The sequence below is a fragment of the Anser cygnoides genome, chromosome 1 (assembly GCF_040182565.1).
Source record: "Anser cygnoides isolate HZ-2024a breed goose chromosome 1, Taihu_goose_T2T_genome, whole genome shotgun sequence".
Classification (NCBI taxonomy): domain Eukaryota; kingdom Metazoa; phylum Chordata; class Aves; order Anseriformes; family Anatidae; genus Anser; species Anser cygnoides.
The window spans coordinates 102,892,243-102,906,602 of NC_089873.1; the positions used below are offsets into that span (position 1 = coordinate 102,892,243).

Here is a 14,360-nt window from a genome sequence, read left to right on the forward strand (position 1 = left end):
GACCACAATCTTGCTGTACTGAAACCTGAAATGTGGTCTTCTATTGCTTTAAATGAGAGCTATTCTTCCAAGCACAGGAAGTAGAAAACTAAACAATTTGAAAAGAAAACGAAGATGTGGAGAGAGAAAAGCCATTTTCAGTTTCATAACATCTTTGGAGGCTGGGTAGAATAGCAACTATACATTCTGTAGTGCCTAAGAGATCAGTTCTCATGGGTAGTTGACCAAATACGGCACAGACATCTTAATGGAAAAATTGTCACCATTTTATTGGATGCAAACAGTGGTTAGACAGTTATTCAAAAGATTTGTTTAGTATGACATTTTCTAGTCCAGGAAGTGAGACTCAGTGCAGTAACACATAGAGCCAGACAGTATATTGCAATGACACTGTAGCTTCCACTGACAGCAGTGAAAGAACCCCTACTTGGAACAAGGAGATGCTCCTCAGTCTGCTGAATTCTCATCCACACATTGAGGCACCTCCTCAACATACGCTGCCCATCCTTGTGACAGTCTTTATTTGTAGACATGTGTTCTTTGGACTGCTTTGTTACTTTGGTGCCCCCACAACTGTCCAGAAACCATGCTGAGACAAAGTTAACTTTGGAGAGAGAAAAAAATTAAAAAAAAAAAGTTTCCAAACTCAGGAGCAGGGTAGGATTCCAAACATTGCCAGTTTAATCTGGCTAAAAAAAAAAAAAAAGGGGGGGGGGGTGACAGGACAGTTAGCCAATAAAATCCATTAGAATAAAAGCTAGTAGATTAGTTTTTTCCAGCCACTATAAAGAGGTGGCACAGGAAAGAGAAAACCTATGACAGAAGCCATACTGAGATGGAGGCTTCCACCTTCTAATGTCAAATAATCATTCCTGGCTTCATGGAGCAGAATTCTCAGCCTTTCCCATTGCTGCCACAGGTCATTTTTGCTACTTCCACCAGGCAGTGGTGGAGATTTGGTCTTTCTCCTCCAGTGCTGAGCAAACAGAGATTTTGCACTCACCTCAGTCATAGCCCCCAGCCTGGAATACACTATGGCCAGGAAGTGGTGATAGGAGAAGAGTTCCTTTTTTGGTGGGTGTGCATAGTGTAGTCTACGAGTTGTGAATCCTATGTGATTAATGAGCTGCGCTGGCAGAGTCTCCATTGGTAGCAATCTGACTTGTCAGGCAGAAGGGTAGGACAATGGTGGGGAAGGGAGGAGTACTGAGTGCAGGGGTCTTCAGGGTATGCCTGCTCCAGGCTCCTCAGCGTGCTGTTTTGGCACGAACAGTGTGACACTTCATACATAATACATGCCCATCCAGTGGAAAACAGCCATTCTCGTCTGCCTCAATGGATAAGGGCCTCCCACAGTCCTAAATGGGGAAAGAAAAAGAGGGAGGTAGCTCAGTGACAGCAAACAGCAGGGTAGATACAGACAAGGATGTAAGAAATGCCCTATTGGATCAGGATAATGGCTCACAGCCCACTGCTCTGTCTCTGATGGTGATAATGCGAAATACCATTTTGAAAGAAGAGCGTGTGAGCATAGCCTCTTCTGTTATCCCTTTTTGTTCCCCCCGCTTACACAGCTGCTATATTAGAGCTGTGTTAGAGGCTACAACCCTGCACAGTCTTTATTCATGAACTTGTCTGTGAATGCCTAAACTTGATTCAAAATGCTTCCAAGTCATTCAAAACAAGCTCAGTGTTTGGTCAGGATAGGCAAGTTCAAAGGTGCTACCTAGTTGGTGATGACACGAATGACATGAGAGGAGTGGGGCTACCAGGATTACCTCACACTTGTAACATTTCATGTGGAAATTCTTCTCCAGTGCCACCACACGCACTGTCTCATCCTTCCCAGGCTCCGGCATGATGGGTTCACTACACACTGAGCAGCGTGGAGCATACTTCCTGTAACACACACAAATACAGAGGATACCATGACCACTGCAGGTTTCTCATTGTCATGTATCAGTATTAGCAGCAGAGGAACAAATCACAAAAAGTTTGTGGGAAGAGACCTTAATTGGTACATGGTACTTTGCTGACTCATTTTTAACTTTATGTCCAACTGATCACATGGGCAACCCAAGCCCATTTTGCAGTAAAATCAAACAGCTGTGAAGGAACATCTGCTTTCAGACACCACATGCATGAGCTTTCTCCATACCTGTGGTAGTCATCCACACAATGAGGCTGGTTGGCCTGGTCCACAATAAAAGAAGCCCCCTCGAGAGGCGTGTGGCACATCACGCAGGTGAAGCACTGGGGATGGTATGAGTTACCAGTGGCCTTCAGCATCCGATCTGTGATGGTCTGTTTGCAGACACTGCACTTTTCCAGGGTCCCCTAAGCCCAAAGAAAACAAGTAAGACAACATTAATCCAATCCCCCATCCCCAGGGGGGACTACACCACAGACAGGTGAAATGGAAGGGGGAAGGGAAAGGAAGAGAAGCTAGCCACAGCAAACTCAGCCCTCTCCAGCAGCTTTCATCCCAGTGACTCACAGCATAGCAGTCCTCACAGAAGGGCTTCTCGTCCACATTGTAGAACTGCTGCCCCTGCAGCTGCTTCTCACATTTGAAGCAGGTGAAGCACTCCACATGGAAAAGGCTGTCTAGGGCCCTTACAGCTGGCTGGGTTCGTGACAGAGGCTTCCGGCAGAAGCCACAGAGCTCTGCCAATGGAAGGAGAAAGGTATTAGAAGAGAGGAAAACCCACCACAGTCTCAGTCTCATTGATGTCCACTAACAGAACACACCAGAAGTAGCGGCTTCTACTGGGGGTGGGTTCTCCATATCCTTCAGTAGTTTCTGGGTCAACAACTCCAGCTCTTCTACCTCCTTCATGGTCAGGGAAGAGTTTCCCTTAGGTGGGTCTGCACTGGAACCTGTGGGTCTATGCTGCAGGAAGAGGAAACTGTCAATCCAAAAAGATGCTTATAGACAAAGCCCCTCCCACCTTGTCCCTAACAAACCTGCTTCTCTCACCTTTATACCTCTTCTCTATCCCTCTCTAGGGAACAATCTGCCATCCATTATGTTTGCTTCTTTCCACCTTTACATGAAGTCCTGTCCCCCCTCCAGCACTGCTTCTAGTACCAGCTCTCAGTAACGTATTAAAAGGTGCTGTCTCTCAGATGAATAACTACTTCCCCTACCCTGGCACAGACCCTCCCTCCTCATGCTCCAACTACACTTCCAGTGATTCCATGCTTGCCCAGAGACACTGGTTCCACGGCTCTATCTCTTACCGTGTCTTTTACAGCAGCAGGTTGTTCTGTGCGAACAGGCTTCTCCTGCACTTGGGGCCTTTCCCGCTGCTGAGCATAGGTGAAACTGGGAGGCTGCGGCCGAGAGGAGGGACCTGAAGGTGAAGGGGCTGTGAACTGAGTCTGAAGGGAGGTAGGATATCTTGTAGAGTTTGAAGGAGCCATGGAAACAGTGGCACCTGGTTTGGATCCAAACTTCGCAGAGCCAGCAACAGAAGGTGGAGTAAATTTAGGGGTAGGCTGAGCAGGAGGAAGAGGAGGGGGTGGAGGGACTGATGCTAGGGGCTCCTTGTGCTGCTGTGGAGCTGCCCACGGGGCTGGGGCAGGGGTCACATCTGCTCCAGGGGGTTTGGAAGACAAGCTTCCACTTGGCTTTGGAGTGAACTTGGAAAGAAATGAATGAGGAGGATCTCTGGGTGCAGATGAAATTTCCACATTGGCCTTTGGGGCTGATGGTTGCTCCAGAGAACCTGTAGATCCTGTAGACATCTGTAAAGTGAAGAAGCAGAGAGAAACAGGCAGTCATCAACAAGGTGGAAGGGAAAATATGCTGTCTACAGCAATGTCAAGTCGCTGTCTCAGACCCATAATACTAAGAGACCCCATACTACTTCATATTTAAGTCACAAAAAGATGCAACATCTATGCTATCTGGTCCTTCAGGCACGTTTTCTTGCTATGGTTTACCCAAACATCTTGATCTTCAGTAGCACCCTTCTCACTACCTTAGTTCGGCAAACCAGTCATCTCTCCTTCCACCATTTCTGGACGTTCTGGAGAGCTCACCCAGGATTTGAAGGGATCATTTTCCTCCATGTTATCCAAGATTAAAGACAGTGAGTCAATCTCAAGATCAATGCTGCTTATGTTGCCACATACCTATACCATCATCCATGAGGAAAGAGGGAGCAGAGCCAAAGAACTGGGTGAATCCCCTACAACACCAGATTTTGGCACCTAAGACTGTAGTACAGATCTGCTCCTGCCCTGAATAGGTAGCAAGTTGGTGAGGACAAACAGGGTAGTCTCCAAAATCTACCAGCAGTGGGAAAATGCCAGGGATCAGAATGCCAGAAATATTTAAGTGGGAAAAGACAGCTGGAGGTCTGCAGTCCAGTACCCTGCTAATTGCAGGGTTAACTCCCAAGCTAGACCAGGTTGCTCAGGGCCTTGCCCAGGTGGTTTCTGAACATCCTCAAAGATGCATAGGATATGCCCAGACTCTCTGGGCACCTGTGCCAGTTTCAAGCCACCTGTGGTGGGGAACAGGTTTTTCTTCTGTCCAACAGGAATTTCCCTTGTTGCAGCTTGTGTCCCATTGTCGCTTCTTCTCTTGCTTGCCCCTGTAAGACGAATCTGTCTTCTCTCCAGCCCTCCTTTCAGTACTGCAGACATCAGTTATATCCCTGCCTTTGGCCTTGCTCCTCTTCTGCCAGCTGAAGAGGAGCATGCTCCAGTCCCCAGTGATTGCTGTGACACTTTTCTGGACTGCTTCTAGTTCAGTATTCCTCTGTGGTTACTACACTGGTGGGCCCACATGGAAACAGTCCTCCAAGATGCAGCCTCAGCACCGAAGAGAGAAATAACCACTGCCCTTGCCCTGCTGACTACACTCTCACTAATATAGTCCAGCATGTGGTTGGCTTTTATTGCCACAAGGGTGCAATGCTGGCTCACATTTAACTCTCTGTCCACCAGGATCCCAAGGTCCTTCATTTGCAGAGCTGTTCCCTGGTCAGTTGACCCTAACCTATGCAGGTGCATGGGGTAGTCCCATCCCAAGTGCAGGAATTTGCCTTTATATCAGCTGAACTTCTACAGCCTACTCCACAGTATCTTATAGGAAAGGACAGTGCAGACACTGAGATGCTAAGCAAACACTTTCTCACATCTCCAGGCTTCCTGCTGCTGATTTCAGAGAGAACTGAGAAGCTGTCTCAACTCAGAGTATCACAAGAAATTATACTTCCCTTGACCTCACTCACCTGTGGGGCGGATACCATGCCCATAGGCCCTTCATCAAACATTGGAGGAGGAGGAGAAGGAAAAGTTTCTTCTGGGGCTGGTGGAAAAGGCTCTTCAAAGGGTGGCGGAGGTGGGGGAAAAGCACAATTTGAGGAGAAACTCACATCCTCTCCAGGTGGGGGAGGAGGTGGCAGCGGCAGCTCTATGGCAAAGAATTAGAATAAAAGCAGGTTTCAATCATTTCTTATTCTTAGCCTGTACAAACCCCACAAGGAGTCTTGAAGGTATTACAGTAAGTGGTCCCCAGTACTCATCAAGGACAGCTGAACTCCACAGGATCACTTTCACCTTGTCCAAACTATTTGCCATCACATAACATTTCCTCAGTAGCTACTGCAATTACTCACTAGAAATAGCTACTGTATAACTGAGAAACATGTCTTGATGTCCTTTCACACTCCTCCTCATTCTTTGGTCTCTAGCATGTAGAACAGAGAAAAGCGATGTCTATTACAACACAAATCAAGTGCGAATCCTCTTCCCTTCACCATACATAGGAGAAAGATGTTCTCTCATCAACTACGTGGCAAAGAATATTAAAAGACAAGCAGGCATAACTTCTACATTTCTTATTCTGGATAAACTGAATACCTACTTCTTTTACTAGCTAGTCCCTTTCCTAGCAGTAGCATGAAAGACCAAGTTCATCACTCCTGCTGGTCTACGTATGACTTCTAACAGTAGTCATCAAGTTGTTTAATCTTTATATGCAACTGTTTTCCACAGACTTTATCAGGACTTCTCATTTGTAACCTAAGGGACGTGATACTGCCTGTTTCAGAAAATGAAAGCTGAAATCTTATTAGCCAGTGGAATGCGTAAACTGCAGTGGTATGTAGCACCTCTTCCAAGCCTTCTTGTTCTGCTTATGGGAAGAAAGAAAGAAAAAAAAGCAAAAAAAGTAATACAAAGCTGGTATTTTTTCTCAGAAACTACAGTCTGAGATTGAATTTGTATATGCTTGCTTTTTGCTTTATTTAAAGGATAAAGAATATTGCAGAAATGGAACCCTGATCCACTGTCAAAATGTTTCAAAAAGATTCACTAAAAGCCTGCTTTATGAATTATTCACTCAAACAAAAGAGTTTTCTACAAAGTTATTATACCAAATTTATAGAATGATCAATATTAAATATAACATTCCTACACATGGCTGTCCTGTCATTTAAAGCAAATAAGCTAATTGCCATGGCTTTATGTTATACTGGCATTTCTTTAGGTAGCGTACAGGAAAGGGAGAGAATGATCAACGAGATATGCATCAGAGAAGGATCAAAGCAGATGCATTTGTTTCATGACTGAGTCAAAATTGAGTTTCACTTGACTATCTGTACTTGAGGTACCTTGCTAGTACAGCATTGCTGGCAGCCCTCACTTGATGGTGACATGGCAGCTGAAGCCAATTGGTTCTTTTGCTAATCTCTGTTAAGGTAGTTTCTCTATAATAAGCTTTACGGGGAGAAAAGAAGTGAACCAACTAACACCCAATCCTCTACTTGTGCTATATATTGAAAAATATTTTTTTAACATTTGTCTACGTCCGTACTTGAACTAATATATTTGTGTCAATTTGACACATCCTACATGCACACTCCTAATCCACACAACTATAGCAGAAAAACAAAATCTAGTATAAGACCTTGGATGACAGACAAGATTCCAGCCAACAGCATAAAAGCAGAAAGTCACCAAAGTTAGGCAGTGCAATTCTAAGAGACAGAGGCAACAACACACCAAGGTCATCGTGACTCATGAAATGGAAAAAATGGCTTAATCATTTGTCCCTAGGAACAAGACCAGACTTCCTATCATTAGATCAGCTGCCCACTAACTTAGTACACTAACCTAGGAATAACTGTGTTACACAGTCTATGCTAGGCAGTTAAAGGGAAAAAAATAAAACAGAAGTAAACATTTGAACATATCAGTCCTGGCTGAGGTGCAAGTTACAAGTTAATAGGATATTGGGGTAATATGCATCATCAGGCATGAGCAACAGGTCCCTAGAGACATTTCCAGTAGTCCCATGCTGATCAATTCCAACTAGGGGAGATACACAACCAGGAACCTTCTGCTCCTTAAGACACAAAAACAACCAACCACCACCAAAAGAACAAAACCAAACAAACAAAACCACACCACCACAGGAAAAAAAAAAAAGAAAAAACCACACACTAAAGCAAGAAGTCACCCTACACAGGAAATCACACCCAACCCAAGCCACAAGTAAAAATTATAAAACTCAGCCATACAAACTAAGTCTCACTTCCTGTTTTTGTTAGCTTACACCCTTTTTCATGCAATTATTTCTACCTCCCCACCTCTTGCAGCAACGATGGCAATTGCAGAGTCCACAAGAAGGATTTCTACAATCAGAGACAACTCAAGCGGAGATGAACCAGTAAGAAAGAACAGCATGATTCATCACCACCAGGGTCAGCTTTCTTGCAACATATTTGTTCTCAGACGTGCTTGCCAGAATATCACTGCAATTACACAATTATGCACAGTGGGAATACCACAAAAAAATCCATTGCATTCCTGCAGCTTGATTAAAATATCAGTGCAACACAGAATTGACTTCCTGACTGCTTTTCTATTGAGATGCCTCACATTTTGAGATTACTTTACAATCCTTTTATCTCATTCTGAAACCTGCAATTGCCTACAGCAAGAGTATCCTTCATGCGTAGTGTTTCTGAGCCTATTCCCTATGTTTAGCCCAGTTACAGACCTCACACTGAGAATTTAGTATCACATATTGACATCTGCCATGCCAGCCCTCACCTACCTTCTGCCAGCATGGACGTGGAAGCTGATGGGATCTCCCCCACCCTTCCTATCTGGGCACGCTGGGTGCCTGCTCCGGGAGGCTGGGGCAGCGATGACTCTGAAGCACCCCCAGCCTTGAAGGGGTTCACCTTGGGTTTAGGGGCGACCACAGGTGCAAACTTCTTCTGTGGGTTGTAGAAGGAAGGGGTAGAAATGTTGATACTGACTGTGGATGTCATGCGGGTCCCTGGGGTACCTGGCGAAGCCATCTTCTCAGTCCCTGTCCGGAGAGAAGAGAGAGGATACTGGTATGAAGTCAGACTTGGACTTGAGTCAAAATTAATAAAAAGGAACACATAATGGAGGGATACAGGAGTTTATGTATTAGCAGAGGAGCTTGAGCACTTCCAGGACCAGCACAGCAAAAAAAGAGGAACAGAAACTGCAGACAGCTCGAATGAGCCAGCACACTTCACTATCTCAGCTCAGCACAGCACTGACCACAAAGGGGGTCCTGACAGCCGCATGCTGCCATGGGGAAAACCAAGCTCTTTGCTGCATGAGACAATGACGATACAGGAAAGGAAGGCAGCTGGTGACCGGAACCAGTGTCCCTGCCCCACACAGCGAGCCCCCCGCGCCCCAGGGAAGATGCCCCCCCCCCCCCCCCCATGCTCTCCCAAGACCAGAATTATCATTTCCTCACCACACTTACCTGATAACCTCATCTGTTTCCTCTTGACCTCAGCCTGCAGCATCCCCAGTAACACCCCCCTCGGCCCCGGCACGCCCCTCAATCTTCCATCCCACACACGTTACCTCAGGACCCTCGCATGCAGGTAGCTGTGTCAGCCGGAACAACGGGTCGAGTGAGGGGTACTCTGGTGTCACATCCCCTGGCGAGGACCCCCTGCTATTTGGAACCTCGTCTCTGCTTTCCTCCCTCTCCTTCCTGTCACCGGAGCCGGCGCCATGAGCTCCCTCTGCCTGTCACTGGCTGCACCAGCCGACTGTTCCGCCTCCACCAGGAAGCACTTCCAAGAGGCATCGCCAGCATTTCAGGAGCCATCCCCCTCAGCTTCTGCTGCACACACATTACCTTTAAGTCAACCCCTTTCTTTAAGTCAACGCCTTCGGATTGCAGGCTGCACAGTAAGCACCACAGCAGAGGAGCAAGCAGAGCCGCTGTAGCCCTGCCATGCGCAAGGACCCCAGGTCTCAGGATGAGAGCCACATTTCTAGGATTCCCTCAGAGCCGCAATGCAGGCCAGAAATCTCATCTTCGCCAGAAATCTCCACGAAGTCAGATACTTTGTTGTAACCCCTGGCATGCATATAGTCCTCTTCCTAACACCCCAGCCCAACAGTGCTTCTGCCAGCACAGAGGCTCTGTACCAAGCATGTCAAATTGGCATGTCCAATTCAGTGCCCCTCCACGCTGCCTGCGTCTCTCTCACAGTCAGCTCACAGTAACAGCTGCTTGGACAGCCTTGGTGCCATGAACATCTGCCTACCATTAAACTCACCCATGGCTGCTGTTAAGACCTGCATGCTCAGTTCTAAGTGGTCCCACAGTTCAGTATGGCGCGATATAGTTACCCGTAACAGTTTCTCCAGGCCACAAGTGTGTGACAACATAGACAAATGTTAAGTCTGTGTTGCTGCACTTTTTTTCCCCCCTGTGTTTTGGGCTGACGAGTTGCATGCACCTTGACAAATTGTTCTAGGCTCTTCAAATGCAGGAAGAGGCAGCAACAGTGAGCAGCAGACAAAGAGCTGAGCTAAGCATGCCCCATATGATCCTGCATGGGAAAGGGACAAGGAAGAAGAGTAATTAACAAGGTCTGTCCTTGATCCCTCTGATTGCTGGGAGTCAACTCCATCCAGCCTGCAGCTTCTACCAGAGCTACCAAATCTATTAAAAAGACTTCTAGCCTTTCTTTAGAGACTTCCACTGATTAAGGCACTTAGATGCCTTGTGCTCCACTGTTTTGCTATGGTATAATGGACCACACAGTATCATTCTACCAGAATTGGCTGTCTTATATGCAGAACACCACAGTGGCAGTCATTTCTAATCATGATCCATACTGGGGTTAGCCAACACAGAGACTGGGCCAACACAGTGTCTTGGGACACTGGTTGCTTCATAAAATATGCTGGCTTCACTACCAGCAGCTGCTATCTCCCTGAACCCAAAGCAGCCCATTTCCCAGTATGCTATGTCACACTTAAGGCCCTTTCTGCTCAGAGCTGACTACATCCAGCAGCTGCCCCTGCTCATCCTCACTTCTATTTATCTGTCCACCCCCGCACAGATCAGACTGAGAAAATCTTAGTCCCCCGCCCAGCCCTGCACTGCTTGCTGTTAATATCATCTAAACCTTACCAGGAATATGCAGCTTATGCGAGTCCTCTGGCACTGTTTGTAAAAGTTATTGGAAGAGGGAGTGTCAGACCAGCAGACCTAATCTTAGATCCTTCTCCTCCTCATATGTTCCCTGAGGGGAGAGATTTTCTGCCTGTTAACAGCAGTTAGATGACTCAAGTGGAACTGTGAAGAAAGATGTCCTCAAAGGATGTAGTGAGGATACTTAGTTGCCCAGTACGTGGTTTCTCTCTAGCAGAAAAAATGTTGGACCAAGCAACACCTCCCTCAGCAGCAGGGTCGCTTTCCAGAAGGTTCCATGGTGGGTCTGCCACCTGTTACACACCCAGACACCTTGCAGTTCTTTGGCCCCAAGACTGAACTTCCTAAAGCTCAGCTCCTTTCCTGGGTTAGTGGAAAAAGAAGGAACACATGGAGGGAGAAAGCAGACTGTCATTTACCACCTATGTCGATAGAAAGCAGCTTAGCTTGAGCCACACAGAAGACCCAGTAAAAGCTATTCCAGCACTGTGGTCTGACACACTGTACTTCCCCTGTTTGCCAACTTCCTTCCAACTGAAGCAGGTCAGAAAGAGAACTATAGAAGGAAAAAGAAAAAAAAAAAAAGAATCTGAACTGAACAGATTAAACAAGTTTAGGAGTTATGTTTATTTTCACTTTCTCTACAGGCTAATTCCAGAGAGTTCTCCCAGCCTATCCCCAAACTACAAATCTTCGATGCGAGCAAAGTCCTATCAGCTATGCAAGCTGCAAGGTAGAGCCTGAAGAAAACCAGGATGGGGGAGGGGGGCATTCAGAGCTACAAGCTTTTTCCACATATGCTGGGCTTGTCTCCTCCCTGTGCAGAGGGAAAAAAAAATCCCCAAAGCTATGCAAACATATTTAAAATGTTAGGAAGTTACGAATTTGCAAGCACTTGCATCTTCACTTTCTCAGGGCACTCCCAGAGAGACAGAAGCTCATATATTAAACAAATTTAATGCGCCAAGAGTCCCAGATTCGTCTCTTAAACACATCTGGAAAAAGACTCCATAGGTGTCTCGCTCTTCCATATGCACACAAAAGAGGGCTTGTCCCGACTGAAACCAGGCTACACCCCCCTCTCCCTTCCCCACTGCTTGAGCTATACAGGAGTGTTCATCTGACTCCATTTCACCAGGAGGGAAGAAAACTCGCCAGATTCGCACACGCACGAACCTCTCAGAATTGAGCTGCTCCTGTGCAGAGGGGCAACCCCCTCCCCGCCCCCCCCCCCCGAAAAAAAAAAAAAAAAAAAAAAAAGAAGGAGCCACGACCTAAAGGAGCCAATCAGTCCTGAAGACACCAGGAGAACTTCTACAAGGCAAGCAACTCTCCCAGCCCAAGAGGGAGGGGGGGGGAAATCAGCATCCCCCAGGCACCCACGAAATCCGCGGGGAGTGCCAGGAAATCAGCATCCCCCAGACACCCATGTCGCACACACGCTTCCTCGACGCCGGTTCACTCCTCCCGAGCGCAGGGCTGCTGGCAAAAGCTTCCCGTTAAGCCAAGAGATGAGACTCACCTCTGGGGGAAGCGGGAAGGGGAAATTCCGCCCCAGGGCGAGGAGTCCCCGGGGACCGAGGGTGCGCAGCTGGGCTCTGCTGGAGGGGCCGGGGTCCGGCAGCTTCTCGGCCCGCCCGGCAGGAAAAGCAGCAGAAATGAAAGGTGGGGGAGCTGCTGAGCCCAAACACTTCCTACCAACTCGCGAAAAAGGCCTCGCCCAGGCAAAGTTGTTTGACCATAAAAGGAGAGAGGCTGTGCGAACAGCTGAGCTCACTCGCTAGGGAATGTGGCAATGAGGTAACGGGGGAGTGAGCGCACCGAGACGGGGGCGGGTTTGCTCGGCAGCGGCGGGAGCCCCGCACTGGTATCTTGTGTGCACGGAGAAGGGGCTTTATGTGCTTGCTTTGTCGGCGATGACGAAGAAGAAATGCTCGCTCGGGTGCCCCTTTCCGCTCCGCTCCCCTCCCGCCCCCTCGGGCGCCCACCCCGCGGCCCCTGCTCGCTTCCCTCCGGCCTGACAAAGGCCCGCTCAGCTCCGGAGCTGCCCCTGTCCGTGACCTCGCTTCCAGTCGCTGCGCTGGGATTTAGGAAGAAATCCAGCAGCTCTGGTGAGGCAAGGTCCCCGCTGGGCTCTCCCTCGCCCGACCCAGCTGCGCGAGCATCTGACTCGCACTCTCCTCGTCTTCCAGAGATTAAAGCAAGATATCGGATGACTCTACAGTGCAGAAGAGGGACTCGTTCTTCTTGTGCTGCCTGCAAGGCAAATACTAAACTTTTATATCAAAGACTAGCCAGTTGAATTGCTTTGTTGGATTGCCTGTGCTTTATTGCCATTGGCTTTATTTTTATCACAGTGCTGGCTGGGGGGCTCAGTCGTGCTCGATACTTGGGAGAGCCTGGCTCGGCGCAGCAAAGCATGTAATTTTCAGCTCAAATCTTTTTTAATTCTCCTCACTTTAAAGCCCGTTAGGAAAGAGGGATATCAATGAAGATAGCATTCCTGTGCTTTTTGCAGTCATTATGTCTTTGGAATTCAGCCTTAATATTTGGGTTAATTCCCGTACTGTTGCAAATTCCTTGGAGAATTACAGTATTTTGTAATGCTCAGAAGATCTGAAGTTTGTCTGCTCCTAAGTGACCTACTAACAAAGATGCCTTCCAGCATGGGTAATTCACTCACAGGTGGCTGAATAAGCCACAAGCCACACCAGCTGTACTCTGGCTGTACATTACTGCAATATGCTCACATTAGAGAACTGTACAAAGAGACTCGACATGGCTTAAGAAATCCAGTGTAAACAAATCTTCAATTTTATAAGCAGGGTTTGCACAAAGAGGTAACATATTTTATTCAACCATCTGATACTGTTGGAAAAAATTGGCCCTTTGTGAGCTTTTTCATTTTTACACACCATTTTAAAATCACCTATAGCAATGTATAGCACTGAGCAGCTCACTGTTTCCATAGCTGCAACTGTTCACTATTGACCTATGACTGTTAAAAGCTTAGGGATATATAATTCTTACATGGGTGCAAAATGTTGTTATAATGCTACTTCAGTAGGCATGTCATCAGCCCTGTTACCTACCATGGTTAATGCATGAAGTAATTGTGTAGTTTGAGGAAGGTTTCTCTGTGCTGTGCTGGATCTTCTAAGACTGTTACTTTTCTGTTACAGACAACCATTTTCCCTTTTGCTCAGGGAAAGATGTCAGTGCAGAACTAAAAAGATTTTGTTGTGGAATCGGTAACCAAATTCTGGAACATCACATTACACCTAACAATCAGCCTGACCTCAGAGAGCTCTACCACTGTTCCCTGGGCTAGCCCCGACTCCAAAGAAAACAAAGAATGTCTCAGACTGAGATTAAAAAAGTGCTGAGAGAATATGAAAAAATTCTACCCTGTCATCGTTTCTGGTTACATCCCCATAAATCCAGATGCTTGTGTTTGATTGTCTCACCAATGCGGTGATGTTAAAAGCTCATGTAGGCAGATAAAGCAAAATGGGAATAAGAAAAAGAAAAGCAAGATGGCTTATTCATGTTGTGTTAACTCCTCACTATGAGGAAACAGATCTGAAACAGAGAAGTGTTTAGCAGGTTGGAGATGTGAAAGACAGAATTCTCAAATCTGAGTACATCAGAATACATAGAGAGAAACTTTAATCTGATTTCATGCTTGCCATATATCTGATTTAAAGTTTGTGCTTTTGTAATCAGAAATGAAGCTTTCTCCAAAAATAAATAAATAAAAAAAAAAATCTCCTTATTCTAATAACATTCCTTCGTGCAATTCTTTGCTTGGAAGAGTAGACATTTTTTCTGCTACAAATTCAAATTAGTGCCTTGAGATGTACACGGCTGCAGTAAATCTCATTACCTGAAG

The 14,360-nt window shown here is 46.6% G+C and overlaps 1 protein-coding gene across 2 annotated transcripts; it reads right to left on the reverse strand.

The window, feature by feature from the left end:
- Positions 1-244: 244 nt before the first annotated feature.
- Positions 245-12,252, reverse strand: ZYX (zyxin). Of its 2 annotated transcripts, none has more exons than XM_013199517.3 (9): positions 11,991-12,252; positions 8,078-8,338; positions 5,247-5,428; positions 3,244-3,750; positions 2,752-2,893; positions 2,498-2,667; positions 2,159-2,337; positions 1,779-1,899; positions 245-1,358 (listed from the first exon to the last, which is right to left on the reverse strand). In XM_013199517.3, exons 2-9 carry the CDS (start codon positions 8,325-8,327, stop codon positions 1,248-1,250), a joined length of 1,662 nt encoding a protein of 553 aa, XP_013054971.3. In that variant the 5' UTR covers positions 8,328-8,338; positions 11,991-12,252; the 3' UTR covers positions 245-1,247. The 2 variants fall into 2 exon arrangements, with proteins under 2 accessions (XP_013054971.3, XP_013054973.3); XM_013199519.3 differs by lacking the exon at positions 11,991-12,252 and adding an exon at positions 8,878-11,653.
- Between the last annotated feature and the right edge of the window lie 2,108 nt (positions 12,253-14,360).

What these genes read in the sequence shown, in the direction of transcription:
- ZYX (XM_013199517.3), bottom strand. Translation starts at nt 8,327, where the DNA reads ATGGCTTCGCCAGGTACCCCAGGGACCCGCATGACATCCACAGTCAGT. An exon ending in CACGTCCATGCTGGCAGAAG is followed by an intron (nt 5,429 to 8,077) that starts GTAGGTGAGGGC and finishes TCTTTGCCATAG; the next exon opens with AGCTGCCGCTGCCACCTCCT. An exon ending in GCATGGTATCCGCCCCACAG is followed by an intron (nt 3,751 to 5,246) that starts GTGAGTGAGGTC and finishes TTCACTTTACAG; the next exon opens with ATGTCTACAGGATCTACAGG.